Source organism: Trachypithecus francoisi, unplaced genomic scaffold (assembly GCF_009764315.1).
Source record: "Trachypithecus francoisi isolate TF-2019V2 unplaced genomic scaffold, Tfra_2.0 Lachesis_group1, whole genome shotgun sequence".
Lineage (NCBI taxonomy): Eukaryota > Metazoa > Chordata > Mammalia > Primates > Cercopithecidae > Trachypithecus > Trachypithecus francoisi.
Window position 1 is genome coordinate 142,964,732 of NW_022681454.1, and position 24,551 is coordinate 142,989,282.

The 24,551-nt window shown below is 43.9% G+C and overlaps 1 protein-coding gene and 1 long non-coding RNA gene across 3 annotated transcripts in view; one reads left to right on the forward strand and one right to left on the reverse strand.

The window, feature by feature from the left end:
* The first annotated feature begins 8,719 nt into the window (after positions 1 to 8,719).
* Positions 8,720 to 24,551, forward strand: part of LOC117085993 — a 32,015-nt gene continuing 16,183 nt past the window's right edge. Inside the window, exons 1-2 of the long non-coding RNA XR_004438160.1 lie at positions 8,720 to 8,988; positions 13,266 to 13,365. This is a non-coding gene — a long non-coding RNA (uncharacterized LOC117085993). The remainder of the gene's footprint in view (positions 8,989 to 13,265; positions 13,366 to 24,551) is intronic.
* The window catches only part of SLC10A7 (solute carrier family 10 member 7), a 264,962-nt gene continuing 262,243 nt past the window's right edge, over positions 21,833 to 24,551 (reverse strand). For both annotated transcript variants that reach the window (XM_033215417.1, XM_033215418.1), the window contains one exon: positions 21,833 to 24,382. Coding sequence is in view for 1 of the 2 variants with exons in the window: in XM_033215418.1 (XP_033071309.1) it covers positions 24,353 to 24,382 (30 nt within the window). In the remaining variant the exon portion in view is untranslated. The remainder of the gene's footprint in view (positions 24,383 to 24,551) is intronic.

Below are 24,551 nucleotides of genomic sequence, written 5' to 3' on the forward strand. Positions count from 1 at the left end.
AATAGATTTCACTTTTTGATGGGAGAAGTGACAGAGGATTTGCAGCCATCTTTAATTCACTTTCCCTTCTGCTTAGACTGCTGACCTGCCATGGGGGGATTGCGTGAGACTTGAAGAGATGCCATTCATCCCTGGGAGAAGAGGGAGGTGAGAGGAGTCTCCAGATTTCAAGATCAGGTATTTTCTCTTCTCCAGTTGGACTTCCAGCTTACACAAAACAGTAAAGTGATGCAGAAGGGTTAGCCAGATCTCTGAGCGTCCTCTTCCTCATCAGAGAAAAGAACATCACAAAATCATTCAGCTCTTTTGGTTGATGTAAAGATTGAATGCATACACAATATTTAGCTATCTGTAACCAAACTGACATGCCATTGTCATTAGTGTTATCCTGAAGCTGCAACATTGTCTTTACGTGTAGTCCATTTACAGAAATTCTGTGATCAGGAAAAAAAGTCACTTTGTTTCTATGACAAATTCTCTCCTTTTTTTTTTTTTGAGATGGAGTTTTGCTCTGTCACCAGGCTGGAGTGCAGTGGTGCGACCTCAGCTCACTGCAACCTCTGCCTCCTGTGTTCACGCGATTCTCTTGCCTCAGCCTCCTAAGTAGCTGGGACTACAGGCACACACCACCGCATCCAGCTAATTTTTGTATTTTTAGTACAGACAGGGTTTCACCATGTTGACCAAGATGGTCTTTATCTCTTGACCTTGTTATCCATCCACCTCAGCCTCCCAAAGTGCTGGGATTACAGGCGTGAGCCACTGCACTCGGCTGACAACTTCTCTTGAAGCAGCCTTCCCACCTCACTTCCCTGGCTCAGCCACCTGAAGTCCACATGAGTTGTCATGGCAGTCATTGGCTACAATTCCTACCATGTATCAGATATTTTTTTGCTGCAACATTCTGACTAGACTCTTTTTTGGCCAGGGCAGCTGGAGTCCATAGGCCTATACTCAAACTACATAAGTGATCGTGAAGGTCCTCTAAGCTTCACAGAAGCCCCAGAGGGGAATGAGTAGGAAGTGTTAGCTTAACTTGAAGGCTCTTACTAAAGCGCAAAGCCAGTAAAAGTTAAAAAAAAAAAAAAAGGAGAAAGGACTCAAATACAACATCTTAAAATAGCTTTTTCATTTTGTTGAAACAGCTACAAAATTGCTCATCCAACCTCTTCTTGGAGGAAAGATGGTATGGGGCTAAACACACATTTGAGGGAAAATGATGGATAAATAATTGCTGAAAACTCTTTCTATTTTAAACAAATGCTTTTGTATCTATTGTGCTAATTTAATAACTATACACCATGGGTAGGGTAGCCTTAATCTTTTTACATTCAGAGACCATTTCTGATATTTCCAATTAATTTTTTCTCATAGATACAATTTTGGTAAACTACAACTTAATGTTTGACTGTAGGTTGTCTTGCTGTCCCACTGTTGAGGCTCTCTGCATGAATTTGCTGTTAACACTGTTTGTTGTCCTTAAAAAAAAAAAAAGAAAAATTCTGATTAGCAAAAAAAAAAAAAGGTCAGCAAGCCAGTACATATTTAGACATGTGTCACACTTTATTTGCAAGTTATCTGGGAAGGGCTGGCAATTTATGAATAAATTTCAAGTGACGGCTATGTCCTCTCCCTGTCTCAGACTTCTGATATGAATCAGTGATCCTAGCCTTTCTGGGACACAGACTGTGTGTTCTGATTTCATTTCACTCCAGCCTGTCCCTCTTCTAAAAGTGGCAAGAAACTTCTTTTATTCAAGTGAAGTTAATTTGCATTAATTTGTTTTATTAAACTTGAGAACTTCTGCAGACTGACAGTATTCTGAGCGCTCTGCTCCATCTACCCTGGCATGGTGCAAAACCGGGGGTGGTCATCTCTGGCTCCCGGTTTATCATATCAGGATGGCATTTGTGACAAAAGGAAGACTAGCGTTTTGTTTGTTTGTTTTGCTCTTTAAGTGCAAAAAGAAAATGGGAGCGTTTTGAGACTCCTGTTCTACCCATGACGATTGAGGCCACAAGGACAACTATAGCCTGTCAGATGTTTTCCGGAGATTTTTTGCTTTCAAAACATAAATCAGTTCATGCCGCTGTCTCTGAATTCCCTAATGGTTTTCCATCTCTCTCAGAATAAAATATGGACATCTGATTGGGCTGACTATGTCCTGCGAGAGCTGGCCCTCTGACATTGCCCTCTTCCTGGGTGTTCACTGTGCTGCTCTGAGCCCTCCAGGAAGCTCTGTGCAGTTCCCTTGCTCTCCTGTTGTCTGGAACGCTGTTCCCCCAGGCACACAGCCTTCGGAACTTTCTTCTAGTGCTGCCTCAGCAGAGAGCCTTCTCCTGACCATTGCAACCTCTAATCAACCTAGGCTTCTACACTGTTTAATAATATTGATAGCACTTATAACCACTTGAGCCATATATTTATCTGTATTTATTTTCTGCCTTCCCCAGACACAGATCCTTCATAAAGACAAGGACTTTGTTTTGTTCACTGCTACATTCCTAGTACATAACTTGGAGTCCACTATTCCCAGGACGTAGTAAGTAATCAGTAGATACGTGTTACATTTGTAAGTGAAAAGTTCAATACCGTGTTACTATCACCAGCTCTTAGTGTAGATTAAAGTTGAATATATGGCACCTTGAGTAGCTCCAGAGCACTTGGGAATCAGGCAATGTATGTTTCCCTCCTAGAGGTGAATTTAAAAGAGTCTATGGGTGACTGTCCTCAGTGCAGGAAATGCTCTTATGTCTCAGATCCAAGGCTCCCGGGAGTTCTCGGCAGGGAAGAACCAAGAATAGACTTCCCTCTCAATCTGCGCTGGGGCAGAAGGAAGGCTGAGCGGAGTCTTTCCAACTCCGAAGCTCACCATGGGCAGCTTTTCTTCAGGTCACATCATCTGTCACAGGGTTTCTCAGCCTCCATGCTGTCACCATCTGGGACTGGATATTGCTTATTTTGGGGGACTGTCCTGTGCATTGTAGGATGTTTAGTAGCATCCCTGGCCTCTACTCAATGCCATTAGCTCCCTCCTCCCCAGTTGTAAAACCAAAAATGTCTCCAGACATTGACAAATGTCCCCTGGAGGGCAAAATTACCCCTGTTGGGGAACCATTGGTCTAGAACATAAGGCATGTGACTATAGGCCCCAAGCTGAAGTGGCATTTCCCACATGATTTCCACACCCAGGGATGAAGTGGGCAGTACTGAGATGGAGAACTATAGGGTTTACAAATTGGAGTGCCTTTACAAGTCTTCTGACTCAGTGGTTTTTAAAAACCAAGTCAGTAAACCAGTAAAAGATAAATGCTCTAGGGGAGGTTTGGGGATATCTTCCCCTCCTGTTTCGTTCTCCCAGCCTCCCTTTTGCCCATTGCCTCAGAAACTCAGGGCTCCAACAAACAGGGATTGAACACCATGAACAACGCCTTCTTCAGATGAGGAGAACAAGGCCACGGAGAGGTCAGTCCAACAAGTCAGTCTAGGGGAGTCTGCAGATTCCTCCGACCCACCCTGACTTCCAAATCTGCGTTCCCTTCCACCATACTTGGCAGCTCATTTATTCTCTTGGATCATGTTAGGTATTGTAAATATTTCAACAGATCCAGAGAGAGCCAAGAATCAAGCAGAAAAATGGCCTGGAATGATTACTTTACAGCCGCCCTGGGAATGAGGAGGATGATAGGACACTGGGGACTGGTCAGTCATAGTGAGTGAGGCCTGGGCATGACCTGCCAGGCTGTGACAGGGCCCCAGCAGTGGGCCAAAGGGAGGAGAGACAGCAAGGGAGGGAGGGGCAGTCATTATCCCAGGTAGGAGCCCACCACAGCAAGAAGATGTTTCTCATTGGTTTACAGCCACCATTTTGAGCTCACTGCCTTCTTTGCTGTGGGCTCTGCATTTTCCTTCCTTCAAATGGCATCTTGGGAGCATCTTCCCCCCTCACCTGATGATAGATGGCTTCTGCAAAGTGTTTTGTTGGTTTATATAGGAAAGAGGGTGCCTGGAAGTACATTCCATTGGATATTAAAGATTGTATTTCCCTGATTTATTGTCAAGCTATGCAGGATTGTCTGAGAGGCAAGGAACCAATGGGGATATCCATTTTGACTAATGATTAATTATTATATCGAAAGTGATATTTTGCTATCAACCGATAGGCAGGAAAAGTAGAGTAGAGCTTGCTAGGTTAGCACCATGGGTCACAGATGTTGCCTCTGCATTTTCAGATTATATTATCCATTACAGGCGGCACCTTCTCATTTAAAAACATAATTTGTTGTTCTCCCAGACGAAAAAAAAAGCTGACATTTCACATGCAAGCCAAAGATTAGAATCACTGCATAGGGCCGCATATGGAAGTACATTAGGATGTGGTGTCCCTGAATCAAGGACACCAGGCGGCCAGTGCTGGGAGAGATGTAGAAGGCAGTGACTTCTGATCTTTATTATGCAAATGTACGGTCCCCGAGCCAGGCTGTTTAACCTCATCAGGGAAATGTCACTGATCATTTCAAGCTCCAAATGTAGCACAAGCATTAGTACTAGTATGTTATTATTGTTATTATTATGATTTGCGGGCATATGGAAGCCCAAGCCCTCTGATTTAAGCTCAGTCCCTACTTGCTCAGACCCTCTGGGATTGGACATAAACTCCTCTTGATATTAAACAAACAAATGTTTTTTTCTTTCTCTTTTTCATGCTTGTTGGTGAAACACTTTGCAGGCCTGGTTGTCTGCCAAACATGGGTGAGGATGGTGAGAGCTTCATGAAATGCAATCTCTACCCCAGAGGCTTAGTGACAGGGTGCCTTCTCTCTCCTCCAGCACTCTATGCCCCAGTGGCAGACACATCTAGAGAAAGCATAAAGAATGGAGTAGAGGCAGGAGAAAGGATGGATCGGGGAGTGGAAATGGTAAGGAGGATTGAAAAGAGAGATGCTGCATGGGCTTAGAAGGGGAAAGTTCCCTTATTCCCACTTGTGGGTCATTGCTCTCTCAGAGCCACAAAGGAAACTGAGGAGCTGTCGAACAGGCAACAGAGAAGAAATTAAAACGAGATGGGGGAAAGTCAAAGACAGCTGATTCGTGGCCCAGGGTGGTTGAAAGCACAGGCTGAGCATCTTTGAAATCCAGATCGCTAGACCTCAGTTGGCAAGGTCCGACTTTTAGAAGAAATTAAGTAAATAAAAGTGAAACATTAAGCTGTAGTGACATTCTACAGGAAACAAAAAGCAAGCAGTTCACATCCCCTTTTCCTCCATCAGCCTGGAACTAGGGGAAAGGTCCAGCTCTAATAAGTTACCCAGGAGGGAGATTGGTCATTGCACAACTGGAAAGACTAGAAGCTTCTCCAGAGACCCTCAGAGTCCTTCTCATCTAGCCCCAAGTCCTCTTCATATAAACACTGATATTGGGATCCCAGTCCAAATGAATCAGTTTTTGTGAGTGGAATCAACATCCCTATTTTTTAAGGCTTTCCAGGAGATTCGAAAGTGCAGCCAGGGCTGAGGCTGCAGCTCTGGATGCTGATGAGCAGAAACTCCACAAGGGCCGGAATTCTTGAATGTTTATTTTCTGCTGCATACCCCAGCATCTAGCACAGAATCTGGCTCATAGGAGAAATGGAATATAGATTTACTAAATGAAAGGGCAATGGGGGAAACAAGGCATTTCTGTAACCGATAAAAGTATGAGCACTTTGGGAGGCCGAGGTGGGCAGATCACCTGAGGTCAGGAGTTCAAGACCACCCTGACCAATAAAGTGAAACCCCGTCTCTACTAAAAATATAAAAATTAGCCGGGCATGGTGGTACGCGCCTGTAGTCCCAGCTACTCAGGAGGCTGAGGCAGGAGAATTGCTTGAATCCGGGATGCGGAGGTTGCAGTGAGCCAAGATTGTGCCACTGCACTCCAGCCTGGGTGACAGAGCAAGATTCTGTCTCAAAAAACAAACAAACAAACAAAAAACAAAAACCAAAAAGAAGTCTGTATATAATTAGGCCATTCAAGGCATCTGTGGAGGAGGTCACCTCCCAGAGCCCTGCTGCCAGTCACTTTTGTCCCTCATTGTTCTGGCAGTGGTAGACACACAACATGTTCCCAGCTCTTCCTGGGTGTAAAGGGGAAGTTGTATCTACGGAACCAGCAATTGTCTACAGAGAGTGGCCTCAGGGAGGCAGAAGGATTCCCCTTCCATGGGCAGGGCTTCCTGAAGGCCTCCTTTGTGTCCTGGAGGACACCCCTTTGTCCTGTCTCCATCCTTCTCTGGCACTGGTCAGCACTGACTTGGAGAGGTTGAACATCAAGAAATGAAACCGTCAAAAGGGAGGGCTTAGGCTGAAAGGACAAAACTAAACACATGCTAAGCTGGAGACTCAACTGGATCCTGAATGAATTGGGATCACTCAGGGAAATGTTGATTGAGCACACACCAAGGGACCAGATTTGCATTGGAGGTTGAGGAGACAAAGGGAAGTAAGGCTAGGACCCTGCCTCTAAAGAGTGGGCCAGTGGTAGGGTGGCAAAATCATCCAATGTCAAAGGGAAGTAAGGCTGGGACCCTGCCTCTATCGAGTGGGCCAGTGGCAGGGTGGCAAAATCATCCGATGTCAAGGCTGGCCCTAGAATTGACACTAAGCCAAATGTTAGTCCAGACTCCCACCTCCACCCATCTCTTTCCTCTCTTCCAAGCATCAGAAGTCCTTTATCCAAAAAGGATCTGCTCTTAATGGAAGCCCAAGATGTAAATCCAACCAAAGCACAGTTACTCTGCATTGCATAGGAGGAAAGTTCTGTCCTCTCACCTGTTCTTTACCTGTCCCTCCATTATCCCCCCTCAAAAATGCTTTCCTTAAGCCTTTGGAGGCTGAGAACCCAGGCTGCATGCCTTTGCTCTGAATAACCTGGTATTTCTAGATTCAGGTTGTTTAGCTGACACTAAGTCAACAATGCTAGCACCAAGGAGGATCTAAATTTTCCTCCTCTGGCTTCCTGAGATAGACGGTGTGACAGTATGGCTTTCAAAGGAGACGAGGCTTAAGCCATCAGTTTTTACCATCTGCATGGAGCCAGCTGTGGGTTGCTGTCCTTCTCCACCAGTGGCTGAGAAACAGTCAAGGCCCTTTCTGGTGGCCTTCTCTTCCTCCTTGCTCCTGCTCAGAGTCCGGTCAGTGATGAATTTTGTGAAAATGAAGGATGTCCTTCTCCCAGAGTCAGGAGCCCTGTCCCTTTAGCTGATGGATGAGAGATGTCACATAAAGGAAAGCTGAAGAGGAACCCTGGGCGTGGACTTAGGTCACTGAGTTAGTTTGATGGAGACCTCAGTATCTCATTAGGACATAGGCTGAGAGCGGCTGACATCAATTGCCTTTCTTCTGTACCACTCAGTGTTGAGAGCTAGTAAAACAATGTATTTGGTTGGAGCTGTAGCCAGTCTGCCACCTCAGTCCCTACTCTGTACTCTAGCAAGAGCCCTTCAGCCAGATGCTGAGAGACCAGTGGAGCAGTGTACTGTTAACTCACGTGAGATGGCGCTGTGTGTCTGCATAAAACCTTGAGCTAAGAGACATGTTGGGATTTCATTGAGTGTGTCTCCTTGTTTCTAGTGAGCACCATGGCATAGGAAAAGAAAATATATGGGAGTAGGACAGGCCTTAATTCAAATCTTGACAGTGCTCCTGATGAACTCAACAACTTCTTTTCTTTTCTTTTTTCTTTTTTTTTTTTTGAGATGGAGTCTTGCTCTGTGGCCCAGGCTGGAGTGCAGTGGTGTGATCTCCGTTCACTGCAACCTCTGCCTCCCAGGCTCAAACAATTCTACAGTCACAGCCTTCTGAGCAGCTAGGACTACAGGCACAAGCTACCAACAGCCAGCTAATTTTTGCATTTTTTGTAGAGACGGGGTTTCATCATGTTGCCCAGGCTGGTCTCGAACTTCTGAGCTCAAAGCGACCCATCTGCCTTGGCCTCCCAAAGTGCTGGGATTACAGGCATGAGCCACCCAGCAGATTCAACAAGTTTTAGCAAGTACTTTCGTACTTATTTTTCAAGTATTTTCGTACTTATTTTCATACTTACACTCATTTTTCACATCTATAAAATGGGGATGACATTATTTACTTGGCAGATTTGTGGTGAGTAGTAGATCTTAGAAACTCAGCTGTTTGAAATCCTGTGAAATTATTATTTCTATTGGGCTCTGAAGTCTTTGAAAGGACAGATGGTATTTTCTTCATCTTTGTATACTTAACCTCTAATATAGTAAATATCTGGCACCTAGTAGCTACTTAAATGTAACTTTTCAGAAAACTCTGCCCCAATACTTCATCTAAATAGGTATCCCCTTGTTATTCATTATATTATTTTCCTTTATAGTCCCTGAAATGATACAGTATTTGTATATTGTCTACTTTTTCACTAGACTGTAATTTCCACGAGATTAGGAATCTTGTCTGTCTGGGTGGCCAGAGTCTAGAGCAATGCCTGCTAAGAGCAGGTGCTCAAAATGTATTTGTTGAATGGACACATAAATGAATGGTAGTTGCTTAATTATTACTAGTAGTGGCAGTGGTTTACATGGTATCAGAACCAACACAAATGGACACGACTTAGTCATCTTTGCAAAGCTCACCAGAAAGGATGACAATGATCAGAAACCTTTCAAGTTTCCTCCTCACAGAATTCTGCCTGGGAACCTTTATTAAGGATGGCCGATTTCACCAGGCCTCCACCAGGAGGCCCTTTATGCCAAACTGAGCAGAGTGAATGTTTTATGACGTGGACAAGGGCTGCCTCAGAGCCTGAACTGGGGCCATCTGGGGGGAGTGGGGTGGGGCCACACCCTCTCCCTGGGCTCTGCTCCACTGAAAGGCTCCAGACGGCTCGGGGCCTGGGCCAAGCTGCTTGGTTCCAGTGGGAAAGCTGACCTTGGCCAGGAAGAACCAGGAAGAGGCACAAATGACTCATTGTCCCACATCCTCCAAGGTAAAAACCCAGCAGTGTGTGTGGCCTTTAGGGCTGGATGTTATTGCAGCCTTGGCTCCTCCTCAGCCAAAATAAAAGCACTCGGCCAGTAACACTTGCACAGCCTAGGATACAACCAACGGCTCTCTTCCGTTGTTCTATTCAGCACACTTCCCTGCACTTAAAGTTTTAAAATATCGTACACATAACATTATGATTTCAGTTCTAAATGTAAACCATAATTTCTTTTTAAAGACGTACAGCAGCCTTCATTTCCAGTCAAGGCATGTGACATTTTAGGGTCCCGGGGAAGAAATGCGATATGCTTTCAGGTCACGTGTGAAGGAGGTCTCACCGGAAAGTGCTTAGTTTATTCAGAAGTTTGGAATCTAAAGCACTGATTTGTAAGATGTGCTGCTGCCTCCAGATTTCCACTAGAGGGCAGTCTTGGAAAATGTTTATAGATACATATTTTATTGCTATGTCTAGGAAATGTGTCTTGTTTTTAAAAGGAACAAACAAACAAAAAACCCATGTAAAATTTAGGGCAAGCTCTTTGGCTCCACTTGGAACGATTCCTCATTCTTCCAGAAGGAAGCCGGGGAGTATGAAGGCAGCTGCTTCCCTCGTCTCCATCCCTTTGTCCACATGGGATACAGCTAGCTGCCCAAGCTGTGAAGCTGGCCTCGGTGCCCAGATCCCTGTCTTCCCACACCCGCCTCGGGCCAGCCCTAGTGGGCAAGGAGAGGCACCTTGGAAGGGAATGCGGGGTCCTGATTTAGGGACCCCTGGTTTAAATTCGGCCTTGGCTGAGATCCTCTCCGTGGAGTCCCATCTTCTGCCCTTCCCTCGCAAGCTAGCAGTGGCCGGAAATTCTCAGAAAAGAGCCAGGAAGGGTCAGAGGGGTGACTGGGGAGTACACAATTAAAAATAGGCCTTCCAGGCAGGCAGCCATGGAGATCTCACTCGATATGTAAATAAGTGTAAATAAGACAGGCCAAGTCTTGGCGCTGGAAGGACACGGCACATTTTGTGCAGCCAGGGTTGTCTGGGGCAATGGTAAGCACTCCCCCGCCTTCTTCTTTTTTTTTTTTTTTGGCTTTCTTTTTTTTTTTTCACACAGCCCAATTTAAGGACAAATTATAATATATATAATATATAATATATAATATTTTTTCACCCAAGAAGAAAATAGCTTTACTGAGCTCCATTGGTGGTGGTGGGAAGGATAGATCATTCCTACAACTTGGATTTCTTACTTGATGAATAGAAGAATGTCAACAGAGAAATTAGAGCTGCTTTATAGCCACAACAACCTTATTTCTGGAGCATATTTGATACACAGCACTCAACTTTCCCATCTCTGACATTTGTGTCACCCTGTAGAGTTTGTATCACTGAGTCATGCGAGTGACCTCACTTCATCCTGGAAACAGCCCTGTGTAGGTGTCATCATCATCAGCCCCATTGTAGAGAAGGACACCAAGCCCAGGGAGGAGGAGAGATTTCAACAGGGTCCCACAGCACTGGCGGTGGGGCTGGGGCCAGAATCAGTTCACCTCTCCTACATCATGTTTTACTGGGCATCTGCTGTGCACTGAACTCGGGGCTCGGTGTGAACAGGATGCTGCCTCTTGCCTTTCCTCGGAAACAGGCTCTGTGAATGTCAAGGCAAGCCCCTTGACTTCCCTTGGAACTACTCATTCTTCCAGAAGCTCAGCTAGAGGAGGAAGCTGGAGAGCGCAAAGGCAGCTGCCACCTCTTGCACGCATCGGGGTCGCGGAGTAGCAGGGGTGCTCTGTGCCAGGGGCTGGGCGAGCAGGGGCGCCCTCCCTGGGAGCAGCAGGGCCTTCCAGACGGCCAGGGAGGTCTCGGGCGTTCGGACCTCAGCCTGCATCTCCGCCCCGCCCCTCTTGGGGGGCATCCCTTCTGTGCACGCCCACGTGTGAGCAGAGAAGCAACTCTCAGAAGCCTTCTGTGTGTTCAGGAAATGTGCGCGGGCGGCTTGTTCCCTTTTGCTCTGTCTGGGGTGAGCCTAGAGGTTGCATCTCAAAGTAGACTGAGGGTTCTTTGGGAGAAGTCAGGTGTGCCGGGGGGAGCCCTGAAGAGCTCCTCTGTGGTCTCATGGCTAAGGCAGCAGAGAACATGGGACAGGCAAACAGCAGGGGGGCCACAAGGTGTGTCCTGCAGACCGCCCCTCTTACTGGACTCCATTCTGGGTTTTTCTCAATGAGCGCAGAGCTGCTCCTGCTCAACCTGTTGGCGGAAGTGGCGCCATATGCTGGACTAGTGACTGCGCATGCGGATGCGGAGCCTCGCCCATGACAGTGCGCAGGCAATCTGTATTCAAAACGTCTGGTGGATGTGAACAGCAGCAGATACAATAGGGGTTGTCTCTCTTTAATAATACCAGTGTGTCGGCCAGAGGGTAGGAACAGAAAAGATGCATGAGGGGAGTTTGTGGACTTCTTTTGCAAGATTGCCTCAGAAAACTCTGAGGAGGGCAGTAAGAAATTGGGGAGGGGAGACAGGCAGGAGCAGAGGCCCTGGCCCTGTTACCAGTGCTCCTGGGAGCGCTTCTGTGCGCCCCCCGTGCTTGGGTTTCTTCTCCCCAATTCATCTATATAGGGTGTGGGATGGAGCTCAGGTGGGGGGACCACTCGCTGCATCCTAACCAGCCCAGTGTAGGGGGCAGAGAGAGGAGGAGAAAATGGGTAGCCCCGAGACAGAAACACGACAGTGAGCTCCCTGGCTCTTCACTCCTAGGAATTGCTTAGAAGTTTCCACCACATACCTCGGCCAGGTTCCCACAAGAGCTGTGGGAGCCACCACTCCACCCTCAGGGCCGGTCCACTGTTCTGCCCGCTGCACTCAGCAGAGGGGAAGATGCAGGCGGTCCGGTGCTGATCAAAGGAATCCCTGGACTGCAAACTCCCTGGGGACGGACCCAAACTGATGAGTGGGCTTGTCTGTCTAGACCCAGAGACCCTCGGGAGGACTGAGTGTTTCTGGAATGATTCAGGATGGGGCGTTCTGTAGCAATTCCCCCGAGGAATTACACAGGACACCTCTGATGATGAAATCCTCCAAGGGCCAAAAATGAAATTGCAGAGTGCTGTCAGGTGTCACGGTCCCAGAGAAGGAGAGGGGGTTCGGAAATGTGGAGCTGAAGAAAACTATGCTCTGGATTTGCTAGGACATCCCTGAGGTGGCTGAGTTCCTCCCACTAGGGGGTTATGGTAAGAAAAAAATGTACTCTGTGTTTGGAGGACACTTTTCTGAGGATGTGGGAAGGCATGTCTGTGCACAGGAAGGGAAGAAGGGTCTTTTCAAACTTGCAGTGCCTTCAGATTGGTGGCTTAGATGGTTCTAGGAGGGAAGAAGAGAGAGGTCCCTAATGTGTCTCATTCGAAGAGTTTTTTGGTGAAGGCCACTCTGCCCTGCCCCGCTTACCCTGTTCAGTAGCCTGAGCCTTCTGTGTGGACATAGCCCCAGCTCAGCCCTGCCCAGCTGAGGTTTCTCTGGACTGTAAGGGAGTGAGCTCATTCAAGGCGTCACTGTGGAGTCTGAGATGAGTAGCATGACAGGACACTCCAGGACCAGGCAGGCGACTGTTGGCATGAACAGGCTGGCCCTCCCCACGTGAGTGCTCTCGGGCAGAGCACTAGGGGATCAGCTGTCCAGAGCCAAGCTGTCTTTACCTTGCCAAATCAGCAAATATCAGCAAAGGGCCATATCACTGTGGCCCTTCTGGGAGGGAGGTTGTTTATTGAGGAATCAGATCCGTGTGTGAACTCCCGCTCCCTACAGTCTGCAAGTCCAATCCTGTGCCTTTGGGCATCTCTAGGAAGGACTGAGTTACTGTGGAGTACTGGGTGGAAGGACTGGAGAGGTGAGGTAGACTCTGTCCCGAAGCTTCCTCTGGAAATTAGTTTCCTTTATTATTACAGTGTTGAAAATTTTGAGGCACTTAAGTGATTGAACTCAATTTAGGGCCAAGGATAAAAATGTTCGCTGTAGATATTTTTCTGTTGTGATTTTGGCTGACCTTATTTCAGTGCTGCAGAATGAGATTTTCTCAATTGTTCCATTACCTCAAACTGCTTGTTAAACAATGTCTTCGGAGGCGGGGGGGGGGGGGGACCAAAAACTGGCTGATTAATAAAGTGCTCATGAAAGGGGTGAGACAAGGGAGCTGTCAGACCCACACACAGAGATGCCAAAATGTGGACTCGGCCTGACCTCAGAGACCTGCCTTGACACTGTGTGACTTTTGTATGACTTCTCTGTCTCCATAGAGTCGAGATCTGCTTAGTGCCAAGTGTGATGTGGACACTTGCCTGCTGGATGGAGACAGAAACTCATTTCCCATCTATCAAGCAGCCTGACACAGAGTTGGTAATGATTTTCTGTCAGGCGAGGCCTGGCTGGATTTGAACCCATGACCCAGAGGTAACAGGGCCTGATGTAGGGCTCCCTTTACAATAACCGGCTGCCTGTGCCTTGTTACTCCCAGCCCAGGACTCTCTCTCACATCTGCCCATGCTTTCTCCTCATGCAGCTGAAGTTTGGTTAGATCCTGACTTAGCACTGGGGCTAAGTGATTGATGTCCCTGGGCAAGCAGAAGATGCATTAGTGTCTTAGGGAATGGGAAATGAAAGGTGGAAAAAGAACGGGATGGTAGGGCTGTGGTGTGATTAGCATGAGGCCAAAAGCCGTGTGCTCCTGTGAAGCCAGGGCCTGACCCTCTCAGGATCTTTGCAGCCTGTCAGCCAGCCAGACGGCTCCCATGCAAAAGCCACCAGATGTGTGGGTCTGGAGTAATACTGAGTCTAGATTCTCTGGGTTTCAACTATTCTGATGTTGAAATTGTCATTATTCATACCGATTGTTTTCATGAAAAAAGAGTCCCTTTCAGGAGCATCCATAGATGATTAACATGATGATCCCCCATTCACTGAATGATAATTAAGAGTCACACACCCCTCTCCGAAAATAGTCCTTCACAGGTGGAAAGTATCTGTCCTCCAGAATCAGAAAAGCAAGCTGGAGGGCCTTAAGGGTTAACTAACTCATTATTAAACATTTATTGAAGTTTCTCCTAGCAGACAAGTGTTCTATCAGGGTTATAAACCTAAACAAAATAAGGTTCCCATTGAAAAAATTAATCATTTGGTGGGGAAGAGACATGTTGACAAAGAAAACCTGCCACAATCTGATAAGTCATATCAACAGCAAGTGAAGAAATTCAGTAGCCAGTTGAAAATGAAGGCCTATGTCTCACAATGGTGGGAAGCACAGAGGGAGCCTGGGAATTAGAGCAGAGGTAAAGTGAAGGGAAGCACAGGTGTTGGCCACATCAGAGACCCAGCTGGAATCTAGGCTTTCCCACTTATAAGCTGTGGAACTTGGAACCTAGTCTCATGGGCCCTCCACATTCTAATCTGTAAAATGAGAATAATTACACCAATGTCAAAAATTGCTGTAAGGATTAAATGGGTAAAGCATTTATCAGAGTGTCTGGCACCTCGCAGGTGATTGATAACTGTTAGCAAAGGGCTTCATGAATTGGACAGGGGCAACACTGGAGGAAAAAAGAATAGCTGGGAAAGGTATTTTTAAGACAGTGGTAGTGGGAAGCAGAAGAGGGTAGAGGTAAAAAGGGGTTTTGCAGATGGAATCAATAGAATTTGGTGACTAACTGGATATAAAAAGTGAGATGTGAAGGTTGAGGGGGAGGAGAGCCATGCGGTTGCTATGCCTACAGAGGAAGCTGGTGGAGAAGATGGAACATAGGGAAAGAAAGAGGTTATTGAATTTTCACTCAGGACATGTGGGGTTAGAGGTGCCTGAAGATACCCAAGTGGGAACGCCCAGAATGCAATTAAAAATATGAGCTAAGGGCAACAGATTCGGGAGGTCTTGCTGGTTTACAGAAAGTGGCTGACATGCAAATGGCTCAGAGTTCCCACTGGGAGAACACAGGGTATGGGAAGAAGGATCTGAGAGCCTATTTTCCAGAAATGGTAACACTAAAAGGGTTGCAGAAAAGGGGGCCTTGAAGGGTATAGCCAGCCATTCCTGGGTTATGCTGGCAACTGATGGAGTGGAAAGGTGACAATTCATCCTGGACACAATTAGAGAAGAAGGTGCAGCCCTCTGGGAGGGCCGTGACCACCAAGCAACTGCCCTAGGGGCAGCCCCAGAGTTGGAGCTCCTCTCTGACAGGTGTTAGGCAATTGGAGTCAATGAGGGTAGCTCTGTCTGTCAGCCACATTACCAGATAGTTCTCAGCTGGCATTTGGAGGAGTTGGGCAAAATCTCCACTTGGAGTTCTTTAGAGTAGGCAGAAAAAGGCAAGCAACAACAGTGGGCCTGGAGGACTTTCCATATGCACTTAACCCCTTTGTGTTCTTGGGGAGGCCTGCTGGAAGCCAGGGAGGCCTGTTGCTGCAGCCATCTTAAAATCCAGAATCCAGTGTCTTCATTAGCTAATGAAGTAAACACTCACACCTTGGTCACTTCCCGACTTGATTAGTAATATTTAATGGGCACCATAATCCATCTTTTTTATTTATTTATTTATTTTTTATTATACTTTAAGTTCTAGGGTACATGTGCATAATGTGCAGGTTTGTTACATATGTATACTTATGCCATGTTGGTGTGCTGCACCCATCAACTCGTCAGCACCCATCAATTCATCATTTATATCATGTATAACTCCCCAATGCAATCCCTCCCTCCTCCCCCCTCCCCATGATAGGCCCCAGTGTGTGATGTTCCCCTTCCCGAGTCCAAGTGATCTCATTGTTCAGTTCCCACCTATGAGTGAGAACATGCGGTGTTTGGTTTTCTCTTCTTGTGATAGTTTGCTAAGCATGATGGTTTCCAGCTGCATCCATGTCCCTACAAAGGACGCAAACTCATCCTTTTTGATGGCTGCATAGTATTCCATGGTGTATATATGCCACATTTTCTTAATCCAGTCTGTCACAGATGGACATTTGGGTTGATTCCAAGTCTTTGCTATTGTGAATAGTGCCGCAATAAACATACGTGTGCATGTGTCTTTGTAGTAGAGTAATTTATAATCCTTTGGGTATATACCCAGTAGTGGGATGGCTGGGTCATATGGTACATCTAGTTCTAGATCCTTGAGGAATTGCCATACTGTTTTCCATAATGGTTGAACTAGTTTACAATCCCACCAACAGTGTAAAAGTGTTCCTATTTCTCCACATCCTGTCCAGCACCTATTGTTTCCTGACTTCTTAATGATTGCCATTCTAACTGGTGTGAGATGGTATCTCATTGTGGTTTTGATTTGCATTTTTCTGATGGCGAGTGATGATGAGCATTTTTTCATGTGTCTGTTGGCTGTATGGATGTCTTCTTTTGAGAAATGTCTGTTCATATCCTGTCCCCACTTTTTGATGGGGTTGTTTGTTTTTTTCTTGTATATTTGTTTGAGTTCTTTGTAGAGTCTGGATATTAGCCCTTTGTCAGATGAGTAGATTGCAAAAATTTTCTCCCATTCTGTACATAATCCATCTTTTGCATGGATTAGAAGTCATGCAGAATAGAGCCTGATATCTGCCAACACACTTCTGACTCCACACACCCAATATGGTTTGCCCATTCATTGTTGAATAACAATCATAGCTGACACTTACTGAGTTCTTGCCAGGCACAGTAACAAGCTGTTTGCTGGAATTATCTCATCCGACCCTAATAACAATCCTATAATGTTACATAATTCTCACATTGGCTTCATAAGCAGATAAGTGAACTCTATAAGCGACAGTTGGCTCCTTCTTAGGCATGCACAGGACTTCGCAGGCGTGGACATAGATTAGCTGCTAAGAGGGAGGTGGATTGTCAGAATGCACCACACATGAGGTAATAATAGCAGTGGGTCCCAGAGTTGGAAGTCTTGGTAAACATTTATTTGTGGAAAAGAAACTGAGTAAGTGCTAGCCATGTTGGCAAAACCAGCCCAGGAGATCACACTGACAGCAGTGCTCTGTGAGCACACAGAATCAGAGTCCAGAACTTCCAGCAGTGAGCACAAGTCAACATGGGTGCAAACATTTCAAGTTTGGAGTAGCAGATAACAAGGAAATGATCCATTTCCAGGGTGGAGGGCAGGGTCCATTTCCTCATCGCCTTGTCTTCTACTACCAGTGAACCATGAGACCTGGTATGTATGTCAGAAACCCAAGGCTCTTTCTTTCCAACTGTCTGGAATTTCTGAGTTGTAGGGCTTTTGACTCACTCCACATGAAGAGAGAACATCCTGTATTAAAACTTTCATTGCAGAGCTCAAGGAGTTCAGAATCATTGAGACTTTCCAGAATTTTAGCACATGCGAAAATAAGATCTTCCAAGAACTATGAGGTTTTCGGGCTGTCATGGAGTCTACTTAGTGGTTAGACATGTGGGCTCTTGGAGTCAGGAATAGTTGAATTTGAACCCCAACTCCACCACTGAAAGAGTTGTGAGGCTTGCATTCCCTACTTACTTTTTGCCTCAGTTTCCTTACTTGTTCAATACAGATAATAATGGTACATATCCTACTATGGTTGTTGAAAGAATTAAATGAAAAATTTGAGTAAAAATTTAGTACTGGCCTGTCGTGTAGAGGTATGCTGGGGTTGGCTGTGCCAGCTCATGAGAGCCAATGGTGCACATCTCTTCCTAACTCTGCCTTCAGCAGAAGCGTGCTGGTAGCTTGAAACCGGCCCAGGCAGGAGCATTTATACTCCAGCAACTGGCAAGTGCTGCAAATCAGAGCAACTAGTATGAATTGTAACAACTGTCGTTACAATCCCCCATTCCATCTGAATATGTATTAACTTATATTTGGATGTAATGGTTTGAGAATGAATTCTATGTTCTGTGGGAAGTATTCTCTCCCCAAAATTTCCAGGAGCCTCCATTCTTCTGATCGTCTCATGCACAGAATTCCTGCCTATGACTTGGTGTCTTTATTACTGGGATGCTTGCTTCCTCTCCTCCATATACCCTCTTGGTGGATGCTGAACATTTTACTTCATTTTCTCCCAAATGAACAAAAAGCTCTGATGTGAGGCAGATTTTCATTAAAAATTTTTTTTTTTTGAGTGGGGAGGAAGTTGGGGGACACACGTGTCTTAGAACCGCAAAAAGTGCAAATAACTTAAACTAATAATGCTGCTGCTGATGGCAACCACTGCCACTACCGCCATCATCACCACTCACAGAGGTCACTAAGTATGTGCCAGGCCTGCTCCTAAATGCTCTGTGTGTATGGATGTATCTAGTCGCTGTCTTCAGGAGGCCCTTGCCATTACCGCCATCAGACATCCCTGTGTCTATCCTCTTCAGTCTTCAGCCATACTCTAAAGAGTCTACTGCTAAAGGCTTCTACTTCTCTTTTTTCTACCCTTCTCTCCATTCTTGAACACCTCAGCCCTTCTTCCCATGCTGTCTACTCCCACCCCAAATTCCGCTCACCTCACTTTGTAGAACAACTTGATTCTTGTCTTGCCTTCACTCACCTAGGTTGTGCTTAAGGCTTCCTCTTTCTTTCTCATGATGAAAAAGATGTTTTTCTTGACAAAGTCTGAGAGCCTAGACATGACTTATGCTGTTCCCTCAAGTAGAAGGAGAGGTCACACTAGTTTGTGTTACATGCTTATTATAACCCCTCCAAAATGTGATAAAAGTAAAATGTAAAATTATACATCACCTCTGCATTCCTACTTCCTTGAAGTAACCACTGTGAAGTATAGTCTAAAAATTGTTCAAATGCTCCTACTTAATAATTTTGTGGCTTTGGGCGAGCTACTTAGTCTGTGATTCAGTCTTCTCATCTGTAAAACAGGGATACTACTACCTACGTCACAGAGTTGGTGAGGGTAAAATGAGATAATGTTCAGTGGCTGGAAAAGTACCAGGGATAAAGGAAGAGCTCAATAAATGGTAGTTATCCTTCCAAATGTTTTTTAAGCATGTAGTGTCCCTATACATATGTAACATTTTAGTTAATGAAAATATCAGATCTATAAAAATGATTCAAAAACGTGTATTTTTTCCTGAAATTTACTTTTCCCTCTCCCTTAACAACATACTGCTATTCCAAGGTAGTCTACCCTTATTCCTTTAAATGGGTCCAAATGTTCTAAAGAATGCACCATTGATTATTTAAACACTTCCCTGAATGGGGGAATTTGGGTGGTTTTTTGGTCTTAACTAATACTCTGAACACATCCTTGTCAGTGGACTCTTGTGCACTTATTTCTGCAGGGTAGACTCCCAGAAATGCAAGAGTTGGGTTGAAGGGCACATATATTTAAGCTTTGGATAGTAGTGTTAAATAGCCCACCACAAATTCCATCTCATTTATACTCCTACTACAGGGCAGAAGTGCCCTCTTCCACACTCTGTCAGTATTTGAATATTATGAAACTTTAAACTTGTTGTCAATCTTTTTCGTAGGTGAAAAATAGTATCTCATTTAAATGTACATTTCTCTGATCCATGGTAAGTTTGTATATTCTAAAATGTCTATTATCCATTTTTATTTTGTCTTCTATAAATTAGCCACTTATATGATTTGCTTGTTTTTCTGCTGTACTTAAAAGTCAAATACTCCCTTCTCTCTCCCTCACATTTAGGGTACAGTTTGTGCAGGACATACCTGAATCCTCATACTGCCTCATTCCGAGTTCAGAAGTGTGTGCTCGCCTAGGTGAGAGGGAAGTAGAAGTGATGATGCTTGTCAGGTTACATAGGCATCTCGGGGAAGATGGCTTTTTCAAGCTTCCCATGGCCATTGCAAATAGATCTTAGGGCACATTTGGAAAGTTAGAGAATGAACAGAGCTAGCTACATTTGTGTGAATTTTGGGATTGGGGAGAGAAGAGAAAAGATGGGAGGTGGGCAGGGAGAGCAGGTAACAGGGAAGGTGGACGGAGCCTCTGGGGAAGGAGAGGTGGTCAGTGAGAAATTCCAGATGGCAGGTGGCTGGGAAATGGGCAGGAGCAGGATGTCCAGTAGTCATTTAAGTTTGCACATCCCCAGGCCGGGTGTGGTGGCTCATGCCTATAATCCTAGCACTTTGGAAGGCCGAGGTGGGCAGATTGCCTGAGCTAAGGAGTTCGAGACTGGCATGGGCAACATGACGAAACCCCATCTGTACTAAAAATACAAAACTTAGCCAGGCGTGGTGGCAAGTGCCTGTAATCCCAGCTACTTGGGAGGCTGAGGCAGGAGATCGCTTGAACCCGGGAGGTGGAGGTTGCAGTGAGTCGAGATCATGCCACTGCACTCCAGCCTGGGCGACAAGAGTGAGACTCCATCTCAGAAAAAAAAAAAAAAAAGGTTTGTACATCCCCAGACATTCAGTGTGTTGAAACTTCTGTAGCGATCAAGTAACGAGCTGAATTTCATGTCTGGGTGGATGGAGTGCATGAACGAGAACAGCCATGGAGTTTGAGATGCTGGAGAGTTCAGGAGTGGGTGGAGATGTGGGAGAGCCCACTTTGGGTCATTTGGATGAGGACCCTGTGATTCAGCATGGCCCTGTGATTTCAGTGCCTTTGTTTGCACTCGTGTTGACAACCACACTGCACCCTGTTAGAGTGACAGCATTCAATACACAGAGTTCAAACAGAGTTTCTCATAATCAGGTTTGAAGAGAAGTTCTCCAGAGTCTACAAAAGTTTTTTTCCCTTTAAATGGGTTTTGCATTTTACTCACATTTGAGAAAAACTGTCCTATAGTGCAACTAAGATTTGTTAAAGAAAATCTTATAAGACCTTTCATATATTGTCTGTATACAAGCCAATGATGATGAAAATTTTTATCTAGTTTTTAAAGTAAGTACATCAGAATTTCTATAAGGAAATCTTGTATTTTTTATGTATATAAAGCTTTCATCAATTCAGATTGATCTAACTTGATTTAGCTTAAATTACTGAGGGTCTATTGTTCTGTCAAGGCACGCAAGATGAAAGTTGCTTGCATATCACACCTGCAGTCTTGCCTTGGAGAGTTAGTATTTACACAGCTATGAAGTCATATATCCCTATGAGGAGCACAGGGCAGTGCTTCACCATTTATTCACCATAGGGATTGTAGTAAAAGAGTCAGTTTTCCTTATAAATTAATAATACCCAATATAGAGAAGAGTGCTTGTAATTGTGATGGTTCATGTCCTACCTATTAAGATCACTATCTGAAAAGTCAATACACACTTTTGGCTACTACTTTGAGCCAGGCATTGTGTGAGGCACAGTAGAAAAACAGAAATGTTTACTGCACTGGAGGAGACAGCAATTTAAACTATGCAGAGGTTTTAGAAGACTTGAGGGACACGTTGTAAGGACACGTCAAAGGAAGCAAGTCTGGCACTGGCTTGGGAAGGCTTCATGGAGGAGGTGACATTTTTGTCAGGCTTCCAGGGGAAGAGGATTTCTATGCCATGAAGACAGCAAAGACAAGAACACAAAGGTATGAAATTCTGTACAAGGTAACTGGCTCATCAAAGAAACACTGGGGTTGGGAATGGCACTATAAAGTTTATCATTCCTGTTTCTCAAAACTGAAATTTTGTCTCTTCTGCTGCGTATGTTTTCCTTTTGGTCCTAAACACTGCTGCAGAGAAAATATCTCTCATAAAAAGGCAAGGGCTACCTCTAGATTTTAACAACATGGTGTGGTGGAGGTAGTCATAGAAATACCCAGGAGACTATGAAGTTTATGTATATGTAACGATAAGTGATATAACGGTGCTGAAATGAATCAAGAGAAATCCAAAGACACTTGGAAGGCATCACAAGGCCATCTGAAATCAGGTTAAAAATAAGCCACAGTTTCTTTTGTGATTTCTGAAACATTTCTTTGTTTAATCATATAATTATTTTCATCTTCCAGCCATCATAAATAATCCACTTTATTAACCAATCCTTTTGAAAAAATTTGGTATTCAGCATAAACAAACACTGAACATTAGCTAGAGGTGTGTTAATTTTTAACAGAACAGGGAAGAATTTTTAAAAACCCACAAAAATTTTAATACTAAGAAAAAACATGAAAATATCAACATTATCACCCATTAAAAAATCAAATTTTGTAACAACCATTCAAAAAAACCCAGGTGGAAAAATGAGTAAACATAAATATAATCTAATGTATTTCTTTCATAAATACATTTAGACAAAATAAATGCATAAAACAGATAGCTTTACAGTGTATAAACGTAACAAAATACTTAAGCTCTGAATAATTAAATCCCAAAAAGCATGAATTAAAAATACATTTTGATTTTATTTTTTGTTCTTTATGAAAAAATATGCCAAGGAATTTGTGTAAAAAAAAAAAAAGAAATTGGCATAAACATTATCACTAAAGCCACCAAAGTTCACTATGTAAAGATTATTTGAAAACAAAACACATGTTTTAAAGCAAAAGATAAAATGTTATCATAGCATTTTCAGTTGAATTTTATCCCATGATCACACCTACTATAGGTGTTACACAATAGAGGTAGATAAGTTGGGGGCGGGGATCAGTATTCTAATGTTAGAGAGAAAGATTTTTATGATAGGGCAGATAGATGACAGACAGACAGACATTTCCATTTACTCCAAAATTCAAAGACACTTGTAGGAACAAAACATAAGAGCCTTTCTGTGCTCCATAGGTAAGCACAATTACCTAAGCAAAATTACTGTAGTTTTAGACACAAGTAAAATTCTTTATAACAGTGTATACTACAGCCTGGTTAGCATAGATTTTTGCAGGGTCTGGCATTAGCCTTAAAATTCACACTGAGAATAACTCACATGAAATTTCTTTCAATGACATTGACAAAAGATGAGACCTGGTAGTAACAATAATATACATTTACACTGTAGATAAATTTGGTTAAGTTTCTAAGGAATGATTTTTTGTTGTGGACATAACAACAAAACAACAAAAAGCAGCTGCTGAGGACGTAGCATGGCCTCAGTGAGACCCAGGATGCCAATATTGTCTATCAAATCAAGACAGGATGTGTAAGAGGATGTGACAGGACGGCATGGAGGAAACACAGAAAAGTGTTCCTGTAGTTCTATACGTGGCTTCACTCTCTACTTCGGTCCAGTTACAGTTCTTGCAGTTATAGCAGAAGCAAATATTGGATACTCCTTTGAAAGCTGCTGCCCTATTGGGAACTGATTTTACTTGCTATTTTGGTTATTAAATGGTTTTGCATGTTCTTTTCATGTGGTGAGACAGAATGTGTATATGTAACATTTGTTTGCATCTATGACCTTTATATTTTCATTTATTCATAAGAGCAATATGATTTAACGTTTAAAAAATATTGCCAACATTTGTCAGATCTGCCAAGGAGATTTTCATTAATAAATTGTCTCGAATGCCTTAAGTGTGCTTAATTCCAGGATGTAACAGGCTGCTTTTGGCTAACAGGGGCAATCTGGAAAGTGCTCAGCACATCTGTGTAACAGGAAAAAAATTTTCGTCTGGGTTGTGGAATGTGGATACCATTAATTGTTGCTGCTTTCAAACTGATTGTAACATTTTCGTGCCTCATATTTGGCTATTATGAGTGTGTAAGTGTAAGAAAGAAATTATTGAATAAAGAGGAGGAACATATTAAGATATATTTGAAAGACCCTAAAAATCAAATCGCAGAGTTTAACTCAAAATTTCACATAATTTCACTCATAACTCAAACATTCAGGCCCTTTCTTTGAAGCAGCTTATAATAAATTTAAGACATATAACACCACAATCTCTCATAATGGGACTGAGGAATTTCTGTGTGGAAACTATTTGAAGGAATGTCTTTAAAAATGATGTCAAGGAATGCATATATCTTACGCTTTTCAGCATCTATTCGATCTATGACCCCCGCTGAGTTGATAAGGAAGAGGCATGTCACAGTCGTAGAAAAAAAGAATCACACAGTAAATCAAAGTATGCGTGAATAAGACTTTGGAAATTTTCACTGTCATCAGAAGGGCATTTTCCTGATGGTGTGACCTCATTTCAAACATTACAGTAACTATTATAGAGTTGTATTGCACAAAGGTGCTGCAGGGAAAGCATGTTTGCTTTTTGTCACTTACCATGACTGATTCCTGCATTAGGAAAAAAAAAAATTAACCCCCAAATATTGTATCACCCCTGGCAGTAATCAACAAAGCATATTTTGGAAATAACGCTCTTGTCAAATACATTTTAAGGCACTTAAACAGGTATATCGTATTTTTATGTAAAAAAATAAAATATGCATTGAGGCAACATTCACAAGTACAAGTCTTCAGAATTGCTAGTATGTACAATCCTGTACATATATACATTGCTACAGAAAGTCCACCTCCTTTGTTATACTGTCGGCCTCGTCAGCTTCACTCCCTACAAGGAAGGAAAACATGTTCAGAGTTGGACAGTATCCATGAGCAAAGTGAAAGCATCAATTAACATCAGATAATTTATGCTACTAGAAGGAAGAAGAGGCCCACCCAGATGGCATCATAAAACCAATAATCCAAACCTCTGGATACAAACAGATTTCCCTGCCCAT